The following is a 24,460-nucleotide window of genomic DNA, read 5'->3' as shown; positions in this document are numbered from 1 at the left end:
GTTTTGGATTGTGCCATTCTGAAACTGCTAAACACCTCGTGTTCCATAATTGGCCATGGCCAGTAACTGAAAATGGTTCCTTTAGTTTTATATGTTGATGATTAACTTGCTTAGAGAAACACTGACAGCATGAATATCTAATGTGTGTTAATTAACTGTCCTTTTGTGTGGGTTAAAGCTTATAAAGAAAGCTAAAATTATAAAATAATTAGGCATATAGTAAATGAATGAAACTAATGAGAGTGCATTCAGCACTTTCAGATTTAAGTAGCAGGAAAATATGCTTGTTATCACTAGGTAATCTAGGCCAAGCTATGCTTGTTTTCATGCATTTTGGCACTAGTGGCAATTCAAAATAAGCACTTTAAAGGCATTTTCCCAAAGGTAGGTCATTCTTTTTTTTCCAGCTGAAAGTGTCACTATACATTTAGACAGCTATATTTATGGTTGGCAGTTCCCATTCCTCCCCCTCTACTGAATTTACATTTGCATGAAAATAGGGCCATTACTGCTTAATTCACCATTCCTCTTTCTTTAATCTGTCTAGTCAGTAAGAATGAGAACATTGGCATTTTGCATGATCCTGCACTTGAAATCTGTCTGTGCCATGTGGTAATGTGTATATCCCCATGGAAACTGATAATTCATTCAAAACCAGTCATGGATTCAAATAAAAAATAATCAGAAGGATTAGACAGACTAAAATTCATGTATATATAGTCATTAGCTGAATGAGGGCTGTAAAGAAAACAAAGTACAAGTATCAAAATCAAGATTATCTGATTTTTTTTCCTTAATTTCTTTATAAGAAGTAAATCGCTTCCCGCAAGAACTCAGGTTTTTCAAAGCCGCTTTTGCTATCTGTGTGTTACTTGTACATGAATAGGTCATGTGTAGCTAAAGCATCTATTGGAAGGAAGCTTAGGCAGGCCACCCTGTTACAGCCTGGGGTAAGGCGTATTCCAGCAAAGGTGTCTAACTTATCTAGGCCTGGTTTCTAGCATTCTGATAGTGTGAACTCCTGAATCTGAACATGAAAATGTCTCAATTTAATAATTCTTGGTTTGTTTGAAGACCTTGCCACCATGGAAGAAAGAATACTGAAACGTTACTACAAAAAGGTCACGGAGTTTGTGGCAGATATGACCAAAATTTTTGATAACTGTCGCTACTACAATCCAAGTGACTCGCCTTTCTACCAATGTGCAGAAGTTCTTGAATCATTCTTTGTACAGAAACTAAAAGGATTTAAGGCAAGCAGGTAAGCAAAAATGTTCCTAGTCATACCTGCTCCGTTGTCCCATAAAATCTCCGTAACGCTTTTGTAAGCCTGCCTTGCATTAATACAGGTATCTGCTTCTGCATGCACTTGCCTGGGCAATGTCCCCCCCCCCCCCCCCCATCTGTTCTATAATATCCAGCCATTGGTTTCAGTCAAATTTAAGGATTAAGTAGGATTTTGTTAAGGTTATTTTGTAATGTTTGTTCAAGATGAGTTGTTAGGCATGAATTTGGACCACTATCATAACTGAAGAAAAGTTGAGTGACATTTTAAGTCATTGCTTCAGCAAAGCTAAATAAAATAAGAATTATTTCTGATCAAGAGAATGCTGTGTTGTTCTCAGTTTTGATAACTTCTGTTGTAAACAAAATCCTTTTCAGATACTAGAAAAAGGCAATCCTTCCATGAAGCTTATAATCCAGTAACAAAAAATAAAATACTTCTTAGTTTTTACTACCTTCTCACATACTTGAAAACTACCTTTTTGTAACTCACTGTATTTGAAAGAGAGGAGTAAGTGGGCTTTAAAGTAAGATGTGGAAAGCGAAACATAATTCATAATTGACTATTTAAAATGAAATTTCCTTTTTTAATGCTGTTTTTCTGTAGAAAGACTGATGTAGAGTGTTTCCCTAAAATACACATTCCTGAAAAAAACCATGCACCTCTACTAGAGATTTCAATCTGCTGCTTTCTGAGTCTGTCTAGTAGTGTGTACATGAGAGTTGTACTGCTGTAGTCAAATTGTAATGTGGTATTTGTTCCTGAAACTAAAACTAGCTTACTCAGAACTCTAATGGAGTATACAGATTGCTCCTATATTGCTGCTAAGTTTTAATATAAGCCAACTGTAACTGAATTACCAAAGTTGAATGCCTTTCAGCATTACTCAGAGATCTGTGTATGTACAGTAGTTGTATATGGACAGTTGTCCATTTGACTGTAACAGTCAAAACTAACAGACTGCTAGTCTAGATTAATGCAGGATTAAATCCAGTTGTAATCAACTAAATGGACAGCTTCACTTTATATCCATAGTTATGGGAGCTGTCTACTATTGAGAGTAGTATTGGCAAGAAGGGATGAGAGTAAATGAATTAATCTGGCATTTTTCTTTCTAATTTAAGACTGTAGTAGTGATTTTTCAGGTAGTTTTCATGTTTCTGTCATCTTGCTTTAGCTGGTTATCCAGCATTCACTGCTTGCACACTAATTTCATTGCTGCATCTTATTTGTTATTGTTTTTCATTTATACCATCCATGTTCTTTCTTTTCTTGCAGATTGTGATATCTTTAGTCTGAACTTTTTAACTGGAATCAGAACTGGATGTTGGGGTCACTTTCTTTTATTGTACAATTTGATGACATTAAACTGCCCTAAAAATCCAGATCTTTTGTCTGAAAACTAAATGTTGGGGGGTTGGGTTTTTTTTTATCAGCAGTCATGCTGGTAAATATAAATGTATTAACAAAATTGTCCCATTCCTGGAATACTGTATGGAAAAAAAATGAAAAATTAATCTTGGAAACCGTGTATTTTATTGTTTTATTTTCAGTCACTAATAAAACTGTGAATGTCAAAGAGGAGTTTTGCTGAACTCTGATTAGCAAAAATGTGATTTTAATATGCCTGTTCAGTTTTTTTATATTAAGTTAATCCAAAGACTTCTTGAATAAATTTAAGCTAAGTACACCTTATTATAAATATTCACACTCATAAATTGTCTTTATGCCTTACTTTTGATGGACTACTATTATGTAAATTTGAGAATAAAACTGATTTCAGGCATTTTTGGATATTCCAGTGACACACTGCATTTTATAGGTAGTGGAATTTTTGTATGCTGTAGGTGAAAATGTGCCTAAAGTTCAGAGATGCTTAATTTTAAGTGTTCTTTTTTCTGAAGGGGAAAAAACAAAACAAATGGAAGCAACCTGGCACTAATTCCCTCGTAGCGATTTACCCTTGGCAACACCTTGCAGCAACTGTGTTCTCAGAAATGAAGGGTGCTTAATTCTTCACTTTCTTCTGTATTCTGCAGGTCCCATAACAACAAACTGCAGTCTACAGCTTCTTAGAGTTCAGCGTGTTAACCTAACACACGAGCAAGAATCTGGTTGTCTGAAAATTTTTAATTAAGAAGCCAGATGTTTTTAGTCAGGTTATCCTGACAAGACTTGATGTAAACTGCGTTTTTATTGGTCACAACAGTCAAATTATATTCTTGGCTTATTTTGTCCAAAGGACAAAGAAATAAAAATCAGCAGCACCACTTTCTTGTCAAGATCAAATTGTTGTACTATTGTGGCAGAAGCAGGAAAACTTTGTTTTTTGAAGGAGAGAGAGAAAGAGAGCAAGAAAAAAGATACAGTAAATGGGGTCAAGTTTAACTCCATGGAAATGCCACGTCTGTTCTTCAGTGAAGAAGCTGGTTTAAAGTCCACACAGAAAACTTTGACTGTATTTATTTATTGTTGCAAAAAAGACGCTTTTTTATTGCTGCCCTCATTTGTCAGCTAATTATTTTTTCTTATAAAATCCAGCCCCGGTTACATGTAATCCATTCTGTATCTTAACATGATTCCTGTAGGTAAAAGTACAAGAAGACCTCTAGATGTCTTTTCTTTCTATGAAAGGAGCTGCTATGTACACATGTGCACACACACAGAACTGGGAATCAACAATGAGTTTATCATTCATGGTAGATAAAAACAATTAAGCTTGCATAAAAGTTGGGCTAAGTGGTCACGGACTACAGACTCTGTTGCCTTGAATATAACAGTACAATTTGTCATTTACTCTGCACCAGACTGAAATGAGTAAAATCTATTTGAAGGTATCTTGTTTGTAAACATTTGTCAGATTCTAATTTTTTTCTTTTGTATTAAAATTCAAAATATGGATGTATATGAAACAAAATAAATGGAGATAATTGTTCTCCCCACACATGTAGGTGTCTTTGAGTGTGCGCTAATATGTTTGTAACACTTTGGGGGATCTGTTCAGAAGTATAGATAATTCAAGTAATAAGGGAGGGAACTGGCCAGGGAGATCTGACTTTATTTTGCTCCAAAGGTAGTATTTGCTACTTTTCTTTCTTAAGCAGCTATTATCCCTTTATAAAATTTCTACAGTGGTGCCAAAATTACTGTAACAGATAACATGGTAGCAAGTATTCTGTGAAATGTCATTGCCCACTGCTGAATTAGGTGATATTTTGCAAAGGACGCTAGGAGTGTAAAGTACCAAGGGTAATTTTCTCTCTGCAAGGCGTTCTAGATGGCCTCATTATTTCCTGTATGAGGAGTGCTAGCATGAGGGATAAATTGAAGTCAACAGATGATGCAATTTGCAGATGACTTTGCTTTTTCTTTCTGAGCTATTGCTTTCACATTGCATATATAAATGACTGTCATATTAACTGTCTGCAGTTAATCAGCCATGGTTTATGCAGCTCTTCAACCATTTGACTAGCTTTTGCACTAATTCCCAATTAACTTTTGTTTTACAGTGATCTGGGATTTACCTGATTTATGGATAAGCTCCTTTTGGGTTTAAACTCGCACCTTGCTATGCAAGAACCTTTTCTGTTAATTTCTTAAAAAGATGTTGCTACTGACCACATTTTCTTACACTTACAGGCTCAGGTGTACTGGTTCTTCTGAGATAATTTTATCTAATAAAACCCATTTTTTTGTACATACGAATGTTGTCATTTAACCTATATGTGAAAACTAAAAATTAATTGTTCGATGTGAAAACAATAATCCATTTATGCTTCTTAAAATTAAAGAAGAGTAGTTGCATTTAGGTTATGTTGTCCTTTGACGTTTAAAAAAAAATGCTGCATATTGTATGCATTGTGATTTTTTTTTTTTAATGCAAAAAGGAAAAATCTCAATTTCCAATGGCATTTCAACATATCCTGCATCTCATCACAACTTCACAATATTTCTGTACTATTTATTCATATATAAATATATATATGACATCATTTAAAACTTTCCTACCTGTAGGCAATAGATTGCTATGTTTTTAACAATTTGTGGCAAACTGAAGAGTACTTTTTTTGTACCTTATAGGACACATCATCCTTAGACAAATAAAGTAATGTGTTTGACATTGATTTGGTGGTGTTTCTAATGAAACATTTGGTAATGTTAACATCTTGGCATTGCCAGATTATGTATAATGGCCTGTGAATCAGTTTGAGTAGGGAAATAACCCATAAATACAATTTCATCTTGCTAAGAGCCCTCTTTAGTGTTTTCAGTTGCCATATAGTATACAGAGGCATTTTTCTAGCTTTATTAGTGGTGGTGTTATATAGTTTTAAGTGGCGGTACTGAAAAAACGTCACTCCTGTAAAAGTAATTAATACCCATCTCCAAAAAGCATGATGAGTTCTTAAGATTTGTGACCTGCTGTGTTGTTCAGTCATCTTTCTCTTAATGCTTTTATGAATTATTACAGTGTTCTTTTCAAAATGGTGATACATTATAACACAACTTTGATACTGTGAGCTAAACCAGCTTCCGGTTCTTTTTGATTTGTCTCATCAGACAAATTTGAAGCAATTATTCTTGGTATCCTTCATACAACAGTTAATAGGGATTTAAAGCTGTTGAAAAGGGGTTTTATACAAAAGCGTTGAATAAACCTCTGGAAAGCCAACAAGATAGTATTTCTATTTCCGTGTATTTCTGTTTAGTGATTGCAGAATATTTATGCTTGTCCTGCTGGGAAAAAAATCACTTACAGTAATTTAGATATCTTACAACTCTTGCATGCAGGTGCTATCTTCTTTTCAATGTGGTTAATACTGTGGGGGTTTTTAACAGTGCAGTGCTGTGGAAGAGAAATCCACTGGATTTAGGGTTTGGGTGTGTTTTTGTTTTGTCCCCCCCCCCCCGCCCCCCCCCCAGTACATTAACATGCTACAGGCCTGGCAGAAGGTAAAAACAATTATTAGTTAAGCTCCTGCTTCAACTGTATTTCAACTGGGCTGTGAGATACAGTGGCTTGTTCAACTGTTGTGATAATATGTTTTAAAAAATTACCTTCCATGAAAGAAGGGGAAGGCAAGATCATTTGTAGTGCAAAAAGGGAAAATGAACTATATTGTTCTTCAAGCTTGCTTCTAAAGTAGTAGCTAAATCAGAGATAGTGGTGCAGACACGTTGATTGTCAGTTATTGGCATTTTACTTGGGCTTTCGATGGGTTTAGCACTGGTATACTATTACCTCTTTTGAGAACAGTCAAAATGAGATATAGCCATGGATGTTATTTTTGTACCTGCAGCTTGCTTGTTCTAGATCACTGTAATGTCAGGGGAAAGTGTTTAATTGCTGTTCTGGACAAAAGGATGACTGTGGGACTTAGTGGTTAGTCCCTGGACTTCAGCTGGAAATACAAAGAAACTGGAGATACGTGTGTAACCCTTCCTCCTTCCTTCCCTTGTCCCTCTCGGTCCACTCCAGTGCTTTGATTTGCTGCCAGAAATAGTCATTCTGCCAAAGCAAAAACACCCTTATTAAAGTCTCAGGAAAATTTCATCGATATATGCTGTGCTCCATGCAAACTCTTCTTGCACATAACAGAAGTGAGACAGTATAGTATTTTTTTAGGTAGACACAAGCTGCCAGTAGATTTCTGTCCTGTAGTAAAAGCCTTCTGGGCCCTAAAGTGTAAATAAATACTGGTTTACAATTGATATGATTTCAGGAAGTGGTGATGTTTGCTGTTGGTATTTTATCTCCTATTCCATATCAAGAAATACATTACATACAAAATTTCTTAAAGTACATTTTTTTTCCTATTCACCACTCTAGCTTTTCAGTGATACTAAACCAAGCTGCAGACTTTCATGAGAAATAGAACTGATGTCAAAACCACCTTTGCATCAAAACAAAATGCTTATGCGGGGTGAGGGAGATGTTTTTTTAACCTAAGACTGCAATTCTCCCTTATATTCATAAAAAAATTTCCTCTAAAATCTATTCTTCAAACTATTCCCAGAACATTTGCATTGTAATGCTATATAAAACAGTTGTAAGATATCATTGCTGTAAAGATTCTCCTGGCTCAAAAGGTCAGTATTCTTTATGGGCATTTCCCTGCATGTACTCTGAGCTACTGCTTTTCCTTCCTAGCAATATTAAGAAGCAGTTATTTTTCTGCACCACTATCTGAACTGTATCTTAAAATAGTAGCTGACTCTTTAAACATGTAGATGCCTTTGTTTAATAATCAGATTATCTTTCTGGATCTTTTGGAACCCAGAAAACAGTGAACCCCAAAACCAATTAATGCTTTATTAGTTTCTTTTAAAGACTATGATTTGTGAAAATATTGACTGTTGGAATGGTAAATAGTAAAATCCCTTTGCAGGGGTTTCATATAATTAACGTCTTGCATTCCCACCACATTAAGGGTACTAAAAGTAAAAGTTTATATCTTAAACGTAACTTTACTGATGTGCAAGTACAAACTTGATAACATTTCTCACAGGAAAATTACATTCAGTACACAGTTCTAGAACTGAAGTTTAAGGCACTAACAGTGTAACCAGGCATGCAAAATGTCCATGCAATTGCATGCTTATTTTGCATTCCTTGGCATCAATTTATGCAGTTACTTGTAAGCCTAATTGGGCATTTGTGTTATGCAGTTATTTGATTGCTTTCAGTCAGTGAATGCATATACTTGAATAATTACATAGCTATTTTGTGTGCTTTATATGAAAATCCAGCTCCATTTGAAAAATAGTGTAAGTTTTATCAGAACTACGGGCATGTTTGAGGAAACCAAAACAAAAGGAATAGGAATGATTCTTTTGAATTAAATGCATAGAGTGCTTTAAGCAGAGTTGTGTGAAAACGCAGTTGACATTCTCTACAGATAAAACTATGGTATTATCTAACACTCTTCAAGGTTAAGGCTTTCAAAGTTCAGTTACTTTTTGTGTACCTAGAGCAATGCCTCTGGACTTTCACTTTATAATTACTACAGATTATTAGGAAGACGTTATAGTGGAGGAGGCAATAATAGCCTGTGGTTCTGAAAACGGCTAGAGAAAATTCATGATCAGTTAATGTTCTTTACACTTTTTGTGCTGTATTTCACAATATATAGGTACCTAGTCAGAACATTCAGTAAGTGTCTGCTGAAGCACAAAAACAAGTGCCTATCACAACCAGTGTCAGGCTTAAGTGGAACTACCTCTTGCTGTTGCTAAACCAGCTTTATCCTGGTGGCTGAATTCTCCTGCTGCCTGTGTCCCAAAAGGTGACCGCAGCCTTATCCACATTTCGTGTGAGCCCCTTGCACTTTGCGATTCCTCTTCCTGTTGAATCTTTTCACGTAGCTGCTGCTGCTCCTGAGCAATCCGTCCCCTGGCCTCAGGCGCCCTCGCAGGAACTGCAGCAGGGTTGCGGGGATCTGTCGTCTCTTGTGGTAGATCCGACCCATCACTATGTATCTGCTGCCTGCAAAGCAAACAAGTGCTCTGTGCTGTGGAGAAAGCATTGACTGATTCCCTACAGCTCACGCGCTCTAACGGCAACAGATTTATGAATGGATATGAAGTTATACCCTACGGAAACATGCACTCGACACGTGGTTTAGCACAGTGGCACCCTGAACGTTAGTGGCATTTTTGGGTAGTACTTGCACTGAAATAATGATTTACTGTATTGTACTGCAACTAGAAGTTTGGCGGAAAAACTGGTATTTGATAACAAATTTTCATTCATAAAGAAAACTAGACCAACTTCCAAAGATGTGGGCTTAAACTCCTGCTTAAATTTTTCAGCAATCATGAAAATTCTTGCAATAATTTTGGAACTCGATAAAGAAAGGACTAAAGTGCTGCATGATTTCTTCATGCAGTTGGGTCTCTCCTGCAAATTTAGAGTAACTGGGGAAAAAAAACTCCAGTTTAACAGTAAATGCAATATTTTCAAAATATCACAGGAACCGAAGATAAGCCTATTGAGTTAGGGCAAACTAAAAATGGCACTGCACTCGGGAGGAATAGTGGAATGGATTGAGCTGGGTTTGTTTACCAAGTTTAAAGTCTGGGCATGGTTTACTGCAGTTTAAAGTATCCACAACTAGAATGTGAACCCGGAAGAAGAAACCATCAGGAGTAATATACAGGCGACTCATCTTGTATAATCCATCGCTGTTTACCAAAAGAGTAATCAAGTGGACTCCGTTCCCCAGTCTTTCCATGTTATAAACAATTCCATTCACTGCTGTTTTAAGGAAAAAAAAAAAAAGAAAAAAGTGTCAGGTTATGTATCTTGGTGGCAACTCAGGGTACTTATGAAGGCTCTCATTGAAAATCTTGTAAAGTAAATGTCTGCACAGATTTATTTGGCCCAGTAATGGGCAATCTTGAAAGTAGGTGTTGCCTCGAATAATCACACTTGAGGTCATCGCCTTAGTATTGGCTGAGTTACTATTGTACTTTACAGCTCTGATATATTTTTTTATGAAGTTTATAAAATGTTTCAAAAGAAACTACTGAGGTTTTTAGCACTGTCTGTCATCAAAGAAGTTCTCATTCAGCGAAGCAGGTTTAATGCCAGTTTTAGAAGTAAAAGTTCTCTTTGCCTTACCTATGTAACATGACTGTAGTTTTCTGATGCCTGTGGTTAACTCGGCACTTGTCAAACCCAGAAATAGGGTGCAGAGCATTAAGTGACTGACAGTAGGACATGATCTGTTCTGTGCCCTTGCCGCTTGATGTGACAAGTGCCTTTTCCTTCAAAGCTGAAATATTTTACTAGCAGGTTAGCTTCAGGCTCCACTGTGATGTTTTAATTTTGAAATTTTTACTCTGTCATTTAATCTTTAATCTGTACCGCAAATGTAGAGAAATGAAATGTTGTCTTTGATCACTGCAATGGAGCCTTGGCTGATCTGTTGCTCAAACTGGTGGGTTTTTTAGTCTGAGTCATGTGGGGAAAAAACATACCTGTCGTCTTCAGTTAAGAGGTGGATAAGACAGCTATTTGTTAAAGGCTGAAATACATAAAGGTCAGGTTGATACAAGGCCTACATTTGACAGGAATGCATGAGAGTGAGGAAAAATAAAGAGCATTACATTTGTAGAAAGCACTTCCTGATTTCTCTACTTAGAGAAAACAGATGTCTCATAATGTGTTTATACTCTGCAAATGGAAACATCTGTTACCACTAGGCATGTATTTTGCTTATCTCTTAAAATACTGTGAGAAAAAGTTGATATCTATTTCACGACTTCATAACTGCAAGGAAAGATTTCTTTAGTCAGACAATTCTTGCTCTTAAACATTCAGTGTAAAAGTGCTAGGCTATTTTCTACTGTCTTTAGCTTCATCAGCTGCAGAAGGACTAAAGACATTGAGTGCTAAGAAACTTCGAGAAACCTTCCTACAGAAAGTATGCTGTTTGGGCCATCACTTGAGTTTCACTTGAAATTGTGGCCCCAGAAACACCAAGTCATTCTAAATAGTAAGAGGTAAGTAATAGCAGCTATAATGTTTAACCTTAGAATATCTAAAACAGTTGGTCTTACCAGTTCTATCAATCAGCAGCTGGAACGTTTTCTTCCAGATTGTCTTCCCCCCAGGAGTGGAGAGTAGACGAAACAGAAAAAGAGCAATACTAGACCAAGGTAGGGAAAGGATAACATAAGGCTTGGTACTATTTGTCTTAGTACATGTATAAAGAGTTGTGATGGGTCCCTTTAACATACATAATAAAACAGTGTCTTAAAAGTGAAATGTCAGTACTACTTGGACAAAGAGGGCCCCTGGCTTGCGTGGTTTGTAGAGGAGAGCGGCTTACCAAACTCGCTCATGCAGTAGGCCTCCACTTCGTCTCTCTCCTTCCCGCACTCGCTCAGACATGCCTCCTCCTTATCGGCATCTGCAATAGCACGTGGACTGAGGGATAGCGTCGAGCCCTTGGGGTTCCTCACCCAAATTAAGCCACCCGACCTTTGGAAAGCTCCCAACGTCCCTTGCCAGAGCAGTCCATACCCTTACCTTTCTTTAGCATGCTGAAGTGATACAGCAAGCTGGGTGACTGGCGGTTGGTGACCCAGGAGGGTTTGGTGATCTTTTTTAAGGGATCGGTATACTTATAGGGGCTTATCTTGCCTGGTCGGTTGAAGTGATGCAGCATGTTAGGATCATCCGACTCCACTGTTCCAGGCTCTGGGAAAGGATGTGCCTCCGCTAAGGATCTGATCTTTTGGTAGGAAGATGCTGCGTGATGGAAATGAGCCGACACGCTGTTAGCAGCCTCCGCCAGCCGTCTGTCCGTATGCTTTCTGTTTGCGTGGTTGAAGTCCAAGGAGGTAAGAGAGGGCCCCTCCGTAGGGTTCCCCAGAGTCGGGCCCCCTCCGTACTGACTGAGGTGCTTCCTCGGCCCTGTGTTGTTTTCTAGAGAAGGCTTGGTTCGTTTCTTTTTGTCTGATGAGAGGGAGAGGATTTCGGGAGGCTTTGGCCACTGCATATTCGTGGGGGACAGGAGCCAGTGTTCAGTGTGATTCTCTCCAGCGCTGCTGGTGCCCCAGGCTGGGAGTTTGACTTGGCCAGGCGTGGAGTCGGCTGCGTTGTAAGCATCTTTGCTGAGAGTCTGAATGGGTTTCCCAGCATAGGGCAGGGATCCTGTGTGCAAATAAAAAAAGAGAGCAAATGAGAATTTTAATTTTTTTCACGTGTGTCTGAATGGGAAATGCCTGGCAGATCTAAGGCTCTACCCCATAAGTGAGGCCTTCAGCAGTATGACAGTGTAACCGATGAACAGTTCAACAGAATGAAGTAAAGTCGAGCTCTTCATTTCTCTGTATTCAGACATGGACAGCCCAGTACAGAGAATGCAGCTGTGAGCAAAACACAGGAGATTTGCATTTTTACTTTATTATTGTTGCAAATTAAAAACATGATTTATAAACAAATCCTTTTCTCAAAAGCTTGAATCTCCAGGGAACATCTGAGGAAACAAGGTTCATATTGCCATTTGGGATGCTTGTTTAAAAGACCATGACAAGAGAACTATTTGGTTTTCCCATCCATGGGATGCCTTATTGACAGGGTCATCTGGACTTTTCAGTGGCTATGGGCTTTGAACACTACTGAAAAGATTTTTATCCACAGTTTTGGATCTCTGACTTTTGCACTGCAGTTGTATGGGAGTCCAGGAAGACACAATCTGGTAGCTAGGCTATTGCTGCTGAGTAACAATCATTGAAGGCTTTTTTTAGTAAGTAGAGAGGACAAGGATTTGATAAAGACAGGAAGAGACTGGGACTCTAGTGAAAAATGGAAAGGCTTAATGACACCGTTCATGGAAGCTGGACCTTCATTCCTACCTTCACCTTGATCATTTGAAGATCGCAAAGTAAAATGACTTTCCACTTAGCCTGGGAAGAGAGAAATTTCCTCTTGCAGTTCATTTCCTCTTTATTTCAGTTCTCTATCGTGATGACTTCAGTAAGCCAGCACAGACTATTTTAAAACAGTTCACCCACACACAGCCGCCGTCTGGGTGTTCACTGTTTGCGGTTAGCACAGTGTAGGAGGCTGATCCTGACTCCTTATGTGAAAAGAGATATTTGACATACCCAGATGAACAACGTCCCGGTTTATCTCCCATAACTGACTCTCAACTGCTGACCTTGCCATTTCCCCCCCTTCGCTCTCACCAGCTGCTGTCATGGGAAAGATTCCCTGATACTCGGGCTGGACACATGTAAAGTCAAAAGAATGTCCATGAAGAAAGGGGTGGAGGAAGTCCAAGCTGGAGAAAGCAAGAAGCAAGGGTGTTTTGGAGATGTTTCAATATGAAGCTCTGAACTCTGAACAGGTGTTTTGGACTTGGTTTTATAAATGTACTTTTATAAGTTTTTACTTCCATGCTTTCTCAGTCATGGACTGTAATGAGAAATAGTTAATTTTCTCTACTCAATCTGTTCAGGACCTTGAAGCTCATTCCCCTACCCCAGCATATTCCCAGCCTAAGAAAATACAACTGCAATGTAATCGGCTCCAGGATCTCTTCTTCCCTATGGACTGGATATATCTTTTATTTCTGTACAGTCAGTGAGACTGTACAGACTGCTGCAGACACACATGACAGCCCAGAGCAGGCTGAAATCCATTAGAAATCTGGAGTCTACAGGTGCCAGGAAGGAGACTAAAAGGGCAAGGTCCCATACAAAAATCCCACATGCACAAGCGAGTCAAACTTCGCTTGCCGGCTGGTGGCTAGCAGGATCCGTGGCAGCAGCTGCCTGCCTGCTGCTGGCAGGTGCTCGCTCTTCTCTCAAACACGGACAAATCAAGTCTTGCAATTTGCATCCCCATCCCATGAACGTGCCGAAACGTTTCGTTCTTGAGCCCTTATGTGACCACTGCCACCGCTTGCTGCAAGGACTACAGCTAAGCAGGGCTCCTAGGGCAAGAATTTGAAGCAATGCGTTCAGCCTCCCCTGATACCAAAAGCAAATATGCCCCGGTCCCGCTTTTAACGTTAATAAACTTACCGGCCACTGAGCTGGAAGATGATCTAACGAGAAAGCAGAGGAGCCAAAACACTTTAGTTGTCATGCTGAAGTAAAGTTTTTTTCAGCCTCAAAATGAACTGGAGCCTTTTATGCCCTTCCCCCGATTCATGCTAATGAGAGGCAGCCTTAGGGGAAACGGGAATCACTCGCCGGACAACCCACTGGAGCAAGACCAAGCTGCTGCCAGGCGCCCGCGGCCACCCCTCGTCCCCTCCGCGCACACGCACGCGCTCGCTGCCCTCACCTGCGTTTCTGTGACTAAACGTGGTCCTGGATGTGTTTCTAGCAATAGAATTTTTTTTTGGAGGCGGAAAAGGGGGGGAACTTATTTCCTACTGTATTTTCCAGAGAAAATCATACAGAGCAGCTATGCTTCTGCTGGATGCAGGGAATTGCATTAAAATGTGGTGTACGGATTCCAGAAAGTGCATCACCTCTGCAAGTCAGCATCTGTAAGAACGTGCATTGATACATAGATATTTCTGACTAGCTCCACTTACGCATCTATTAACCTCTTCTAGTTTAAGGAACCTTTTTCGATGTCCCTCTTCAGTCTGAAAAATACAGTAGTTGTTATCCAGTCCAAGGGAAAGCTCTGCTGACCCCAGGTGCAGCTTTAGTTGTAAATCTGCCTTTGCTAACGTGCAGAACTCTGCAAATTTTCACACATCAAGGCAACCCTGATTTGGATTATTGAATTAAGCAGGCTTATTCTTGTGTTCCCAGCGAAAATGGGTGACCTTGTTCCTAGACAAGATTTCCATTGCGACAGTTTAGCTTAGTAGCTCGTGGTGGATGCCAGAAAGCTGGTAAACTTGTGCATGCCTGTAAAGTGCAATGAGTAACTTGGAAACCCTATGGAAGTGCTATGTCCTGGCTCCTGACACCTACCCCGCAGACACAAAATCTGCTCAAATGTAAGGCCCACGTGATGCGGTACAGCTATCGCTTGGTTTAAGCACTGTTATGTATCCTTTGCTCGTTTGTGTGGTTTAATAAAATTCTTAACAGTACGGGGCTTTATTTCAAGCAGCTACAGGTGAGGATACAGAGAACAGGCCAGTAGGCAAAACGCGTGCGGGTTTTAACACACGTTAACTCTGAGCTGGGTTGCTACTGTAGTGTTGATGATCCCTTTTCCTTCTGTCATTTTAAATATTTTAATTCTGAAGGTATCCCAATATGGAAATAGAAATTAAAGCTAAGCTGCGCCTCTTGCTGCGACTTAGGATGGGGGAGAGGCAAGCACGCAGGTATCTCCATGCCTGATTTCCTGCCGTTCCAGTGGGCCCGGGAGAAGCCGCCAGCGGGAAACCGTCCTGCTGCTGCAGGTGGTGCCGGGGCCGGACGCGCGGGCGTCCCGCGGAGCGGCGCTCGGAGCAGCTTGCTGTTTGAATTAGCGTGATTCCACCCTCGCTGACGTGTGATTACATCTACTTACCGAGTTATGATTGTACCCGCTCACCCTGTTAAGAGGGGAAACCGCGGACGTGATGCCGGCGCCGGCCGCGCTGCTCTGCCGCAGGCCCCACGCGTGAACCGGGGGGGGAAGGAGGTGGCGGCCGCCGCACCACCTCCGTGACGGGCCGCGGTCCCTCCCCTCCCGTCGCCCCCCGGCTAAAAGCGTTCACGGCGCCGGGTGGGCGGCGATCAAGTGCGGTGCTGCGACCCCGGAAACCTCCGTGCGAGTTTTACCGGGGTGGCACAAAACGTCTTGCGGTACGACCCAGATGGGACTCGAACCCACAATCCCCAGCTCCGGAGGCTGATGCCTTATCCATTAGGCCACTGGGTCACCCAACAAAAGCGGCGAGCGGCGCGCTCTAACCGCCCCGCCCGACTCGCACTGGCTCCGCCCCCAAACCCACTGTTCACGTCGGTCCCACTCGTGGCGGGGAGGCCCCGCCCAAACGCTCATTGGCCCTTCCCATATCGGGCCCCGCCCCTCCCGGCCCCGCCTTCTCTTCAATGTGCACGGCTCAGACTTCGCCGGCCAGCCGCGAGGCCCCGCCCCTCGGACGTCAGCGCGAGGCTTCAGGGGGCGGGCTCGCGCCGCGGACCCCCCCCCCAGGCGCTTCAAGCCTGTCACGCGCGACGACCGTTAGTGCCTCCCGCGTGCAGGGGGGGCGCTGTTCTCCCCTTTACACGCGTGCCTCCCTCAGGAGTTCCGCTCCTCGCCATGACTGCCCTTTTCCCCCTTTTCCTTCCTTTTAAACTCTTCATGGGCGTCCCGGCATGAAGCTTCGTGCTACAGTCCCAACCCTTCTCCGCTTGTTCCAGTGCTCCTCTGTCATTAGCTCTGTCCACCAGCAGCTTTCTCCCCTCACAGGTTTTCCTCCCCTCGTGGCCCTTCTCTCTCTTGCGTGTGCTGCGCTGTCCGTATTACCTCTGCCCTAGCTTAGCCACTGTGGGGCCTTTCACCCCATCTCTGCCTCACACACTTTTACTGGTCTGGAGCAAGCATGCTAGCTCATTCAGCTGTCCAGCCTTTCTCCAGCCTTCTGTTACTCTCCTGTTTTCATAACAGCCTTTCAAGCTGTGGTACCCTCCCTCGCGCTCCACCGCACGTTCACCTCACTGGTCTCCAGCGTCTGGTACAGAGCTACCTCAAGTTTCCAAATCACTGACAGTCCTCTCCTTGCTCTGGGACACCAGTCCTCACAGAGGCTTTTTGGCTCCTTCATCCGGGTTGCGCTACCCAGCAAGCCAGTGGACTTTCTTCACGCCAGATCTTTGATCCTTCTGCACACCAGGTGCTTTACCTCAGTGCTCCTTTTGAGCTGCTCTTTTCCATCTGCTAAACTACTCCTTTTCAATATCTTCATCTGTGACTGATCTGCTTTCTCCTCTCTTGACTTCCTTACTCTTGCTTAGGTCTATTTTTGTGATGGTTTTATTTTACAAGGGTCAGAACAGCAAGACACAATCACTGATAACTATTCTTGCTCTGCATGTCTTTGTTAACTACTGTATTCATCTACAGGTCAGTATAAAAAATTGTAATGGTTTAATCAACAGAAGTTGTATCGGTATGCATCTCTGACACTTCTCTACCTTGAATTGTACATTATAGATAAAAATGTGCTTGAGTTGCTAGCAGGGTCATGGTTTTTCCCCCCAGGTATTAAGGTTTGAAGTGCACCTCTAGTAAAACAGGATGTTTTGATTTAGTAATCCACCCCTTGTAAATAGCCCAAACCCATCTGAAACAATACCAAATCTGTTAATTTTCTGGAAATGCTACAAGGGCAGGCTTGTTATTGTTATGTATTATTTAATTTTGATCTGTAACGATTGCTGTTGAATTGCTTTAAATTGCAGCTTCACATCCCCTTTTGTGCGAGTTCCTGTGCCCGGTAGTTCCAGGAGGTCGAGTCGAAGTAAAACACAACAGGGGGAGTCTTACAAAAAAGCCCTAATTTATCCGAAGGTTAATAATGTAGAAATTAGCTGTATTTGAGGAACGGCTGCTAACTGCTCAGACTGAGCGTTTCCAGAGTAAAAGCTCCCTGCTCTAGCCCCATCCAGATGTGCAATAACCCCCCTTCCAGCCGTCCCACTGCCCCCCACCAAAGCTGGGCCCTAGGAAACTACAAATCCCATCATGCCACGCGCCACCTTCTCAGGGCACCGAGGCCCGAATGCTGTAGTCTCCCCGGGGTTCTGGCTCCGCCTGTGTCGCGTCGAATGCTGGGAGTTGTAGTGTTGGGGCGGGGACGGCTCCTTGAGCACGTGACGTCTGGCCCGCCCTTCCGGGAGCTCGGGCAGAGAGTCTCTCCTCTTCATCGCGAGACTAGCCGGATTTCAAACTGGCCAATCAGAACCTTGCTATGGCTCGAACTGGCCAATAGCAGGGCGAGGGCGCGGGAAATTTAAATCCCGCCTGGAGCGGCCCTGGGTAGTGGCAGCGTGCTCGCAGGCTCGGAGCGGCGCTGTGGCAGCAGGGCGGCTTGTGCGCTGAGTCCGCGGCGGAGGTGCGGGGCGTGCGCTGGTCTGGCGGCGGGTCCGGGGCTCTGGCGGCGGTAGGGCAGCCCGGCAGTCTTCCCCCCCCCTCCCCCTTTTGGGGCTCCGCGGCGGCGCGCCGCTGCCCGGAGCGAGGCTGACAGGGTCGGCGCGTCCCGGAGCGGGCTGCGTGCTCTGGCCAAGTTGTGGCTGAAGCGAAGCCAGCTCTCCTGCAGCGGGTCACGTCGGGGCTGGCCAAGGCAGGGGCCGGCCTCGTTACCCACGCAGCTGCTACTGCGTGTCGCTGGCCCCAAGGGCATGGCCAGCCTGCTCGCAGGGGCCTTTTCGGTGCTCTCCTCATCAGAGGGATTTGAGGGGGAGCTTGCATATGTGGTATGGGCTTGACCTAGTCAAAATAGTATTTAAAATGTATGTATGCTGTCTGTGGGGAAGAAGGCCTGTCTTATTCCTAGAAACAATGAATCTGACAATGTTTGTGGATGGAAGTGTCTTAAAAGGACATGTGCATCTACTGCTTTTGTCTTAATGCTGTTGCTGTGACAACTGTTCTTTTTTGGAAAAGACAACTGTTACCATTGTCTTTCCTCAAGTCAGAGTGTAGTCATCCATCTAATAGAGACAAGTGTTTTTTGTTTTTTTTTTTTGGTTGGTTGGTTTGTTTTTTTTTTTTTAATACTGGTCTAAGTAAGTTTTTAAGTTAAACTCTCATGGAGTAAACTAAGGGTTTGTCCTTTGCTCTGTTTTCAGGCTGGTTTCTTTTATCTGCTTCTCTTGAAGCCTGACCAATAAGCAAGATGTCTACTAATGAGAATGCCAATGCAGCAGCTCGCTTGAACAGGTTCAAGAACAAGGGAAAGGATACCACAGTGAGTATTTTGATGCAATAAACATTTTGGGTAGCCATTGTCTAGCTAAACATGCTTTGCGTTTGTAAAAACCATGAACTAATGAATGTATGTCCTCCAGGAAATGAGAAGGCGGCGCATTGAAGTCAATGTAGAGCTGAGAAAAGCTAAGAAAGATGACCAGATGCTTAAAAGAAGAAATGTTAGCACTCTACCAGATGATGCTACTTCCCCCCTTCAGGAAAATAGGAATAATCAAGTAAGTAGGTACCCAACTCCAGTGGCCCATATTGTAGATCCCTTCCTCAAGTGGCCTGTAAATGTTTGCAATACTTGTTTTCCTTTGCAGGTAAAACCTCTTAAAAGGTACTTTAGGCAGTTGTATTTAAGCCTACTGTATTAGTGATGTGAAGCACTTTAAAAATGTTTTCAGTAGTTCAAATAATGTAGATAAAGCTATAGCTGCTGAGTCACTATGATGAACATAGTGATCTCCAAGGGGGATTTGGGGTGTGTGGTTTGTTTGTTTTTGTCTCTTCTCCCCCCCCCCCCCTTCCAGATGACCACTTGTTTTATTAAATGGCAGTCTTTTCATAGTATTGTATAGAGGGCCTCCATGGTCATAAAGACACGTGTCTTTCCCAACAAAGTCTAAATGTAACTGTTTCTTGTACAGGTTTCAGCGCACTGGTCAGTTGAAGAAATAGTCAAAGGAGTTAATAGCAATAACACAGAGCTTCAGCTACAGGCTACTCAAGCTGCCAGGTAAGGAGTTTAGCAGTAACTGATTTGCCTGTGCAGGCCAGTAACTGGGTAAGGTAAGAGGATTAGTTAATGAACTTAGTTGCTGCCATAGGCAGAGACTTATGGCTCTCCTTATCAAACTATATTTCAATAAATGCCTGACTTGACCTTAAATACAGTGCTTTGAGTTTCATTTGGTCCCATGCATAGTATCAAAACCGTGTGGATTATGGATGTTCAAGGAGCCTGAACAACTCACCAGGAAGTAGTAATTGATTTCAGATGGTTTTGAAGTGGCAAAATAAACAACAGTCAGAATAAGGTATCTTTTTAAACTGTGTCCACATCTAACTATGATATTTGAGTGCAGTGATCTGCCTTGGAATAAAGTGAACAGTCAAATGACTGGAGTTAGAAGTATGCCAAATCACACTCTACTCTAGAAAGCCTGTATATTGCTGCAGTGTTGCTTCTGGCAGTAGTTATCATACTGTCGGCTGAGAAACCTCTACAAGAGTCATAGTATATTTGAACTGCTAGGTCTGCTTTATTTCAGAGGCTGAACAGAACCTCTCAAAGTGAAGACATGCCAGAAGCAATGCTAACAAGCTTTAGATGCTAGTGTTGAGCTTGTCTGTAGTTTGGCTGAATTTCCCCTTGGTGTCTGGTTGCTTTGCCTTCTCTGAATGCCTTAAAATCCTTTTTTTTGTTTTTTAAATATGAGTCTCTTTAGACTGACTTGATGGAATCTGTTGTGCAGATCTCTGCAGGTGGAAATAATGTTTTCTCTTTGTCTTCCTCCCTAGGAAACTCCTCTCAAGAGAGAAGCAGCCCCCCATAGACAATATAATTCGAGCTGGTTTGATTCCAAAGTTTGTCTCCTTCTTGGGGAGAGCAGACTGTAGTCCTATTCAGTTTGAATCTGCCTGGGCGCTAACCAACATTGCTTCTGGCACATCAGAACAAACAAAGGCTGTAGTAGATGGTGGGGCTATTCCAGCCTTTATTTCACTGCTGGCCTCTCCCCACACTCACATCAGTGAACAGGCTGTGTGGGCTTTAGGAAACATTGCAGGTATGTCAATATGCTGCACAATTTCATTTCGGACCTGTTAATTGAAATGGGAGGACATTACTACTGACATGTCACATGTAGCGTGCTGAGCTCTTTGGGAACTCCTGCCTTAATGTCTTGCAAGTATAAACATGCTCCCCAATGCAGAGTATGCTGTGGACACTGCTTTATCTTCAGGTGTGGCATCTGATATAACTTCTTGCAACACCTGACTACCTGTGGATTGTAGTACATAGATCTCTTATCAATATCTCAATTCAGTCTTAATAGAGCTATATAGCCATGCTACAACATAGGGCTCTTCTCATATCTTAATTGGCTTTTGTGATCTAAGAATTGAGTTCTGCTCTGCCCTTTGACTAGAAGGGGGAGGGAAGGAAGCAGATGGCTCTCATAACTGTATATTTGGCTAATATTCCTTGCTTAGAAGGAACAACTACTTACTGTGGTGAAAGTACTGGTGTACTAGAGTTTCTCATGCACCTTTCAGGACTACTTGATCTAACAGTGTTGAATCCCGTTTCCCTTTTGGAGGGGGTGGGGGAGGGGAGGGAGCACCAATAGTCAATATATCTACTATATTGTATTTGCTGTAGTGTTATGGCTTCTTAAGGGAGCTGTGCTTTATGGAGTAATGTAATAGTGAGTCTCTTTGGAGAAAATCACCTCAATTTAAAAACAAAAAAAAAAAAAAACCAAAAAAACTTGTCTTTAGAGCTTTTTTAGTTTAAGAAACCAATAAAATAATTCAATAAAGAATGCTCTGAAATTCCTTCTGCATTATACTGTAAAACTCTCATTGTGCAACCAATGATTATAACATTCTAAAAGCTGGATAGAAAATATACACTGACTTACCTGTCTTTTCTCTGGTTAGAGAAACGCATACTTGTCATATGACTTACCATGGCAGTAATCCTTCTGTCCTCTTATTTCTTGGCTTCTACTGTTGAAGAAGGGCTAGATAAAATAGATCTCATGATCTAATATGAAATGATTCTCTATGCATAAATCCCTGAAGCATTTTGTTTGTAATGTGGTTTGTTCTTTTGTTTTTCAGGGGATGGCTCTACCTATAGAGATCTGGTTATTAAATTTGGTGCAATTGAGCCATTGCTGACTCTATTAGCTGTTCCTGATCTCTCTTCTCTCGCTGTAAGTGTGCAGTATGAATAAAATCACAAACAGTAATAATTGAGCAAAGAGCTAAAGTAACTAAATGGTTACTAACTGTTTATATTAACTCTTGCAGTCTGGATATTTACGCAATGTTACCTGGACCCTCTCAAACCTGTGTCGTAATAAGAATCCTGCGCCACCCATAGAAGCTATTGAGCAGATTCTTCCAACTCTTGTTCGACTCTTGCACCACAATGATCATGAGGTGTTAGCGGACACATGCTGGGCGCTCTCCTACTTAACAGATGGTTCCAATGACAGAATAGAAGTTGTGGTGAAAACAGGACTGGTACCACAACTTGTGAAACTCCTAGGATGTAGTGAATTGCCAATAGTGGTAAGCAAGCAGGCATGCAGATTTGTTACTTGACTCAAGTAACAAATTAAACTTACATTAGACTAGTGTCTATATAACTGAATGGTTCTTTTCATACAGAAATCTGATGCTCACTCCAGGTTTTGCATAGGTGGAAGCTCAAGTCTTTTTTTTTTTTCTTCTGCTTGAAGACAGCTGCCCCAGATGAGGCATAGGCTGTTGCTCTTAATGACCATCAAACTTTGCATAATCAATGTATTTAACACATAGGCCAGCACAGTAGTAAGCATTCTCTAAAGTCTTTTTTTTAACTCTACAGTACAGCTGGAAATCCAAACTCTAGAGCTAGTGTTTGGAAGTGGGGACTGTGCAAGGTATCATGTAATTATTTATTGTATAATAAAACTATATTAGTGTTTAGGAAACTGATTTCTTAAGCTCTATAGCTGACAGATCTTTGCAGCTTGTCCTCAAAGGGTCTGCATTCTTCATGTGTTTGATGTCTATGTGGGTAATGCTTACCTCCTGGCATTTAAAGCTTGTCAGTGGAAAACATATCCTGCTGTTAACTGGGAAGGCTAGAGCAAAGAGGCAGCAAGCATGGATGTGTTTGTGCAAATATGCCTTAGATGACACTGTTCTCTAAACATTATTTTCATATCTATTTCAGACTCCTTCATTAAGAGCCATAGGAAATATTGTCACTGGTACTGATGAGCAGACACAGATTGTTATTGATTCAGGAGCATTAAGTGTCTTTCCAAGTCTCCTTTCTCATCATAAAAACAACATTCAGAAAGAAGCAGCATGGACAATGTCCAACATCACTGCTGGACGTCAGGACCAGATTCAGCAAGTTGTAGATCATGGTCTTGTTCCTTATCTCATTGGTGTTCTGCGGAAGGTAAACAAAAAACTGTGTCCACTATGTTGGGTTTTGCCATTACCATTACTGTCTGTGTTCAAATACCCTGCTCTTACCTTCACAGGGGGATTTCAAATCTCAAAAGGAAGCTGTGTGGGCAGTGACTAACTACACAAGCGGTGGAACAATAGACCAGATTGTATATCTTGTTCAGGCGGGTGTTGTCGAACCTCTACTGAATCTCCTCTCGGCTAAAGACAGCAAAACTGTGCTAGTTATTCTGGATGCTGTCTCCAATATCTTCTTGGTAAGTGGATGCAATATACTCCATTATAGTCTGAGTTGTTGCTAATGGTTCTCCAGTAGCTAGTGCCTATGCAAAATGGCAAAAGTCTCGTTCTTGCTTAAGAGACATGAGGGAGAATAAAGTGCTTTCTGTCTCTAGAATTGGTACCCAAACCAGAGGTCCTATTTCTTGGAAGAATCAATAAAAATGACAGACTTGCTAGAAATAAGACTATACAAATACTATGAGTATACGGTTCTGAAATTAGGTCTTCATCTTCTCTTTTGTCATAAACAGAAGAGCTTAAGACAACACAAACTCAGTAGTATCCTCTTTCCAAAGGTTATTTCATACTTGTCTGTCTGCAGGCTGCTGAGAAGATTAATGAAACTGAAAAACTCTGTCTCATGATTGAAGAGTGTGGAGGTCTGGACAAAATTGAAGCTCTCCAATCACATGAAAATGAACAAGTGTACAAAGCCTCATCCAGCCTGATTGAGAAATACTTCTCAGCAGAAGTAAGTGGCTACAGGAGAGCATTTATTTTGACTCTCATTTTGTGTGCTAGCATTGACTATTTGGCTGAAATATTATTGCTCTTTCATACTTCTTCTCTTCTTCCTAGGAGGAAGAAGACCAAAATGTTGTACCAGAATCTACTGCTGCCAGCTACACTTTCCAAATTCATGGCAGTACTCCAGACACTTTCAACTTGTAGGTGGTTGCAGTGTGTGCAAGACCTAGAAGTTGTTTGGTACCCAAATGGCTGCCACTTCTATATGTCTTAATATCTCCTCTTTGCTTTTTACTGATTTTTGTGACCTGTAGCACTTTGTCCAACCAAAACATACTTGAACAGTTAAACTGTACATATGATGTGAATTTCTAACTGTAAACTTCATTCTTTCTGACGTATACTTGTAAATACTCATTCTGTTTTTCTGACTCTTGCTGTCCCTCTCGGGGATAAGAATGCAAAGGGATAATACAGTGCTCTCTTAAAACATGAGCCACTGCTCTGTGTAACCTCTGCATAACCTATTATATTCTACATAACCTATTACAGTAATCAATACACTGAGTAGGCTTTTAAAGGGGATTTATGGTTGAAGTTCAATAAAGTGGTATCAATACATCAAATTGAACTGTGTCAAGTGCTCTCTTAAAGGTAAACTGATATGGTAAATGTAATTAAAATTACTGTGGTATGAGTGCAGGTCTAAATTATGAGAGATTCAGTTCTGAATTTGGTGGATTTAAACAGCTTCATCATTCCAGGCTCTGACTTCCATGTATATCAGCATACTGTAACTGCAGAACAAGTGAAATGCTACTTCTCTG

General features: G+C 41.5%; 3 protein-coding genes and 1 non-coding gene across 18 annotated transcripts in view; 2 read left to right on the top strand and 2 right to left on the bottom strand.

Moving 5' to 3' along the window:
* The window catches only part of BPTF (bromodomain PHD finger transcription factor), a 61,771-nt gene extending 57,542 nt beyond the window's left edge, over window positions 1-4,229 (top strand). For 12 of the 13 annotated variants that reach the window (XM_067308570.1, XM_067308567.1, XM_067308573.1 and 9 more), the window contains 2 exons: window positions 1,075-1,261; window positions 3,325-4,229. In XM_067308570.1, coding sequence (XP_067164671.1) covers window positions 1,075-1,261; window positions 3,325-3,361 — 224 coding nt within the window. In that variant the 3' untranslated portion in view covers window positions 3,362-4,229. Of the gene's footprint in view, window positions 1-1,074; window positions 1,262-2,563 lie in introns of all 13 variants that reach the window. The other variant, XM_067308566.1, reaches the window with a different exon arrangement.
* A 2,861-nt stretch (window positions 4,230-7,090) lies between these two features.
* C19H17orf58 (chromosome 19 C17orf58 homolog) lies at window positions 7,091-13,889 on the bottom strand. Its single transcript, XM_013953067.2, has 5 exons — window positions 13,826-13,889; window positions 11,322-11,948; window positions 11,122-11,202; window positions 9,351-9,542; window positions 7,091-8,771 (listed from the first exon to the last, which is right to left on the bottom strand). Exons 1-5 carry the CDS (start codon window positions 13,887-13,889, stop codon window positions 8,584-8,586), a joined length of 1,152 nt encoding a protein of 383 aa, XP_013808521.2. The 3' UTR covers window positions 7,091-8,583.
* Window positions 13,890-15,568: 1,679 nt separating this feature from the next.
* Window positions 15,569-15,641, bottom strand: TRNAR-CCG (transfer RNA arginine (anticodon CCG)). Its single transcript has one exon. It is a non-coding gene; the product is annotated as a tRNA-Arg (tRNA).
* A 2,101-nt stretch (window positions 15,642-17,742) lies between these two features.
* On the top strand, window positions 17,743-23,863 carry KPNA2 (karyopherin subunit alpha 2). Of its 3 annotated transcripts, none has more exons than XM_013953137.2 (11): window positions 17,743-17,820; window positions 18,557-18,675; window positions 18,776-18,913; window positions 19,331-19,419; window positions 20,205-20,473; window positions 21,534-21,628; window positions 21,726-21,989; window positions 22,639-22,872; window positions 22,958-23,140; window positions 23,488-23,637; window positions 23,745-23,863. In XM_013953137.2, the coding sequence occupies exons 2-11, from the start codon at window positions 18,604-18,606 to the stop codon at window positions 23,835-23,837; spliced, it is 1,587 nt and encodes a 528-aa protein (XP_013808591.2). In that variant the 5' UTR covers window positions 17,743-17,820; window positions 18,557-18,603; the 3' UTR covers window positions 23,838-23,863. The 3 variants fall into 3 exon arrangements, with proteins under 3 accessions (XP_013808591.2, XP_067164165.1, XP_013808592.2); XM_067308064.1 differs by having other exon boundaries at window positions 17,785-17,868; XM_013953138.2 differs by lacking the exon at window positions 17,743-17,820 and adding an exon at window positions 18,132-18,181.
* The last annotated feature ends 597 nt before the right edge of the window (window positions 23,864-24,460 follow it).

This window comes from Apteryx mantelli, chromosome 19 (assembly GCF_036417845.1).
Source record: "Apteryx mantelli isolate bAptMan1 chromosome 19, bAptMan1.hap1, whole genome shotgun sequence".
Lineage (NCBI taxonomy): Eukaryota > Metazoa > Chordata > Aves > Apterygiformes > Apterygidae > Apteryx > Apteryx mantelli.
Note: the sequence above shows the minus strand (reverse complement) of the source record. Positions and strands in the feature narration are given on the sequence as shown.

Excerpts from the sequence above, each read along its gene's own strand:
- C19H17orf58 (XM_013953067.2), bottom strand. The coding sequence starts at position 13,889 with ATGACAACTAAAGTGTTTTGGCTCCTCTGCTTTCTCGTTAGATCATCT. Across the intron at positions 11,203-11,321 it reads CTTCAGCATGCTAAAGAAAG|ATGCCGATAAGGAGGAGGCA; the intron begins GTAAGGGTATGG and ends GTGCTATTGCAG. Across the intron at positions 9,543-11,121 it reads CTACTGCATGAGCGAGTTTG|CAGTGAATGGAATTGTTTAT; the intron begins GTAAGCCGCTCT and ends TCCTTAAAACAG.
- KPNA2 (XM_013953137.2), top strand. The coding sequence starts at position 18,604 with ATGTCTACTAATGAGAATGCCAATGCAGCAGCTCGCTTGAACAGGTTC. Across the intron at positions 20,474-21,533 it reads GGCTTTAGGAAACATTGCAG|GGGATGGCTCTACCTATAGA; the intron begins GTATGTCAATAT and ends TTTGTTTTTCAG. Across the intron at positions 21,990-22,638 it reads GTAGTGAATTGCCAATAGTG|ACTCCTTCATTAAGAGCCAT; the intron begins GTAAGCAAGCAG and ends TATCTATTTCAG.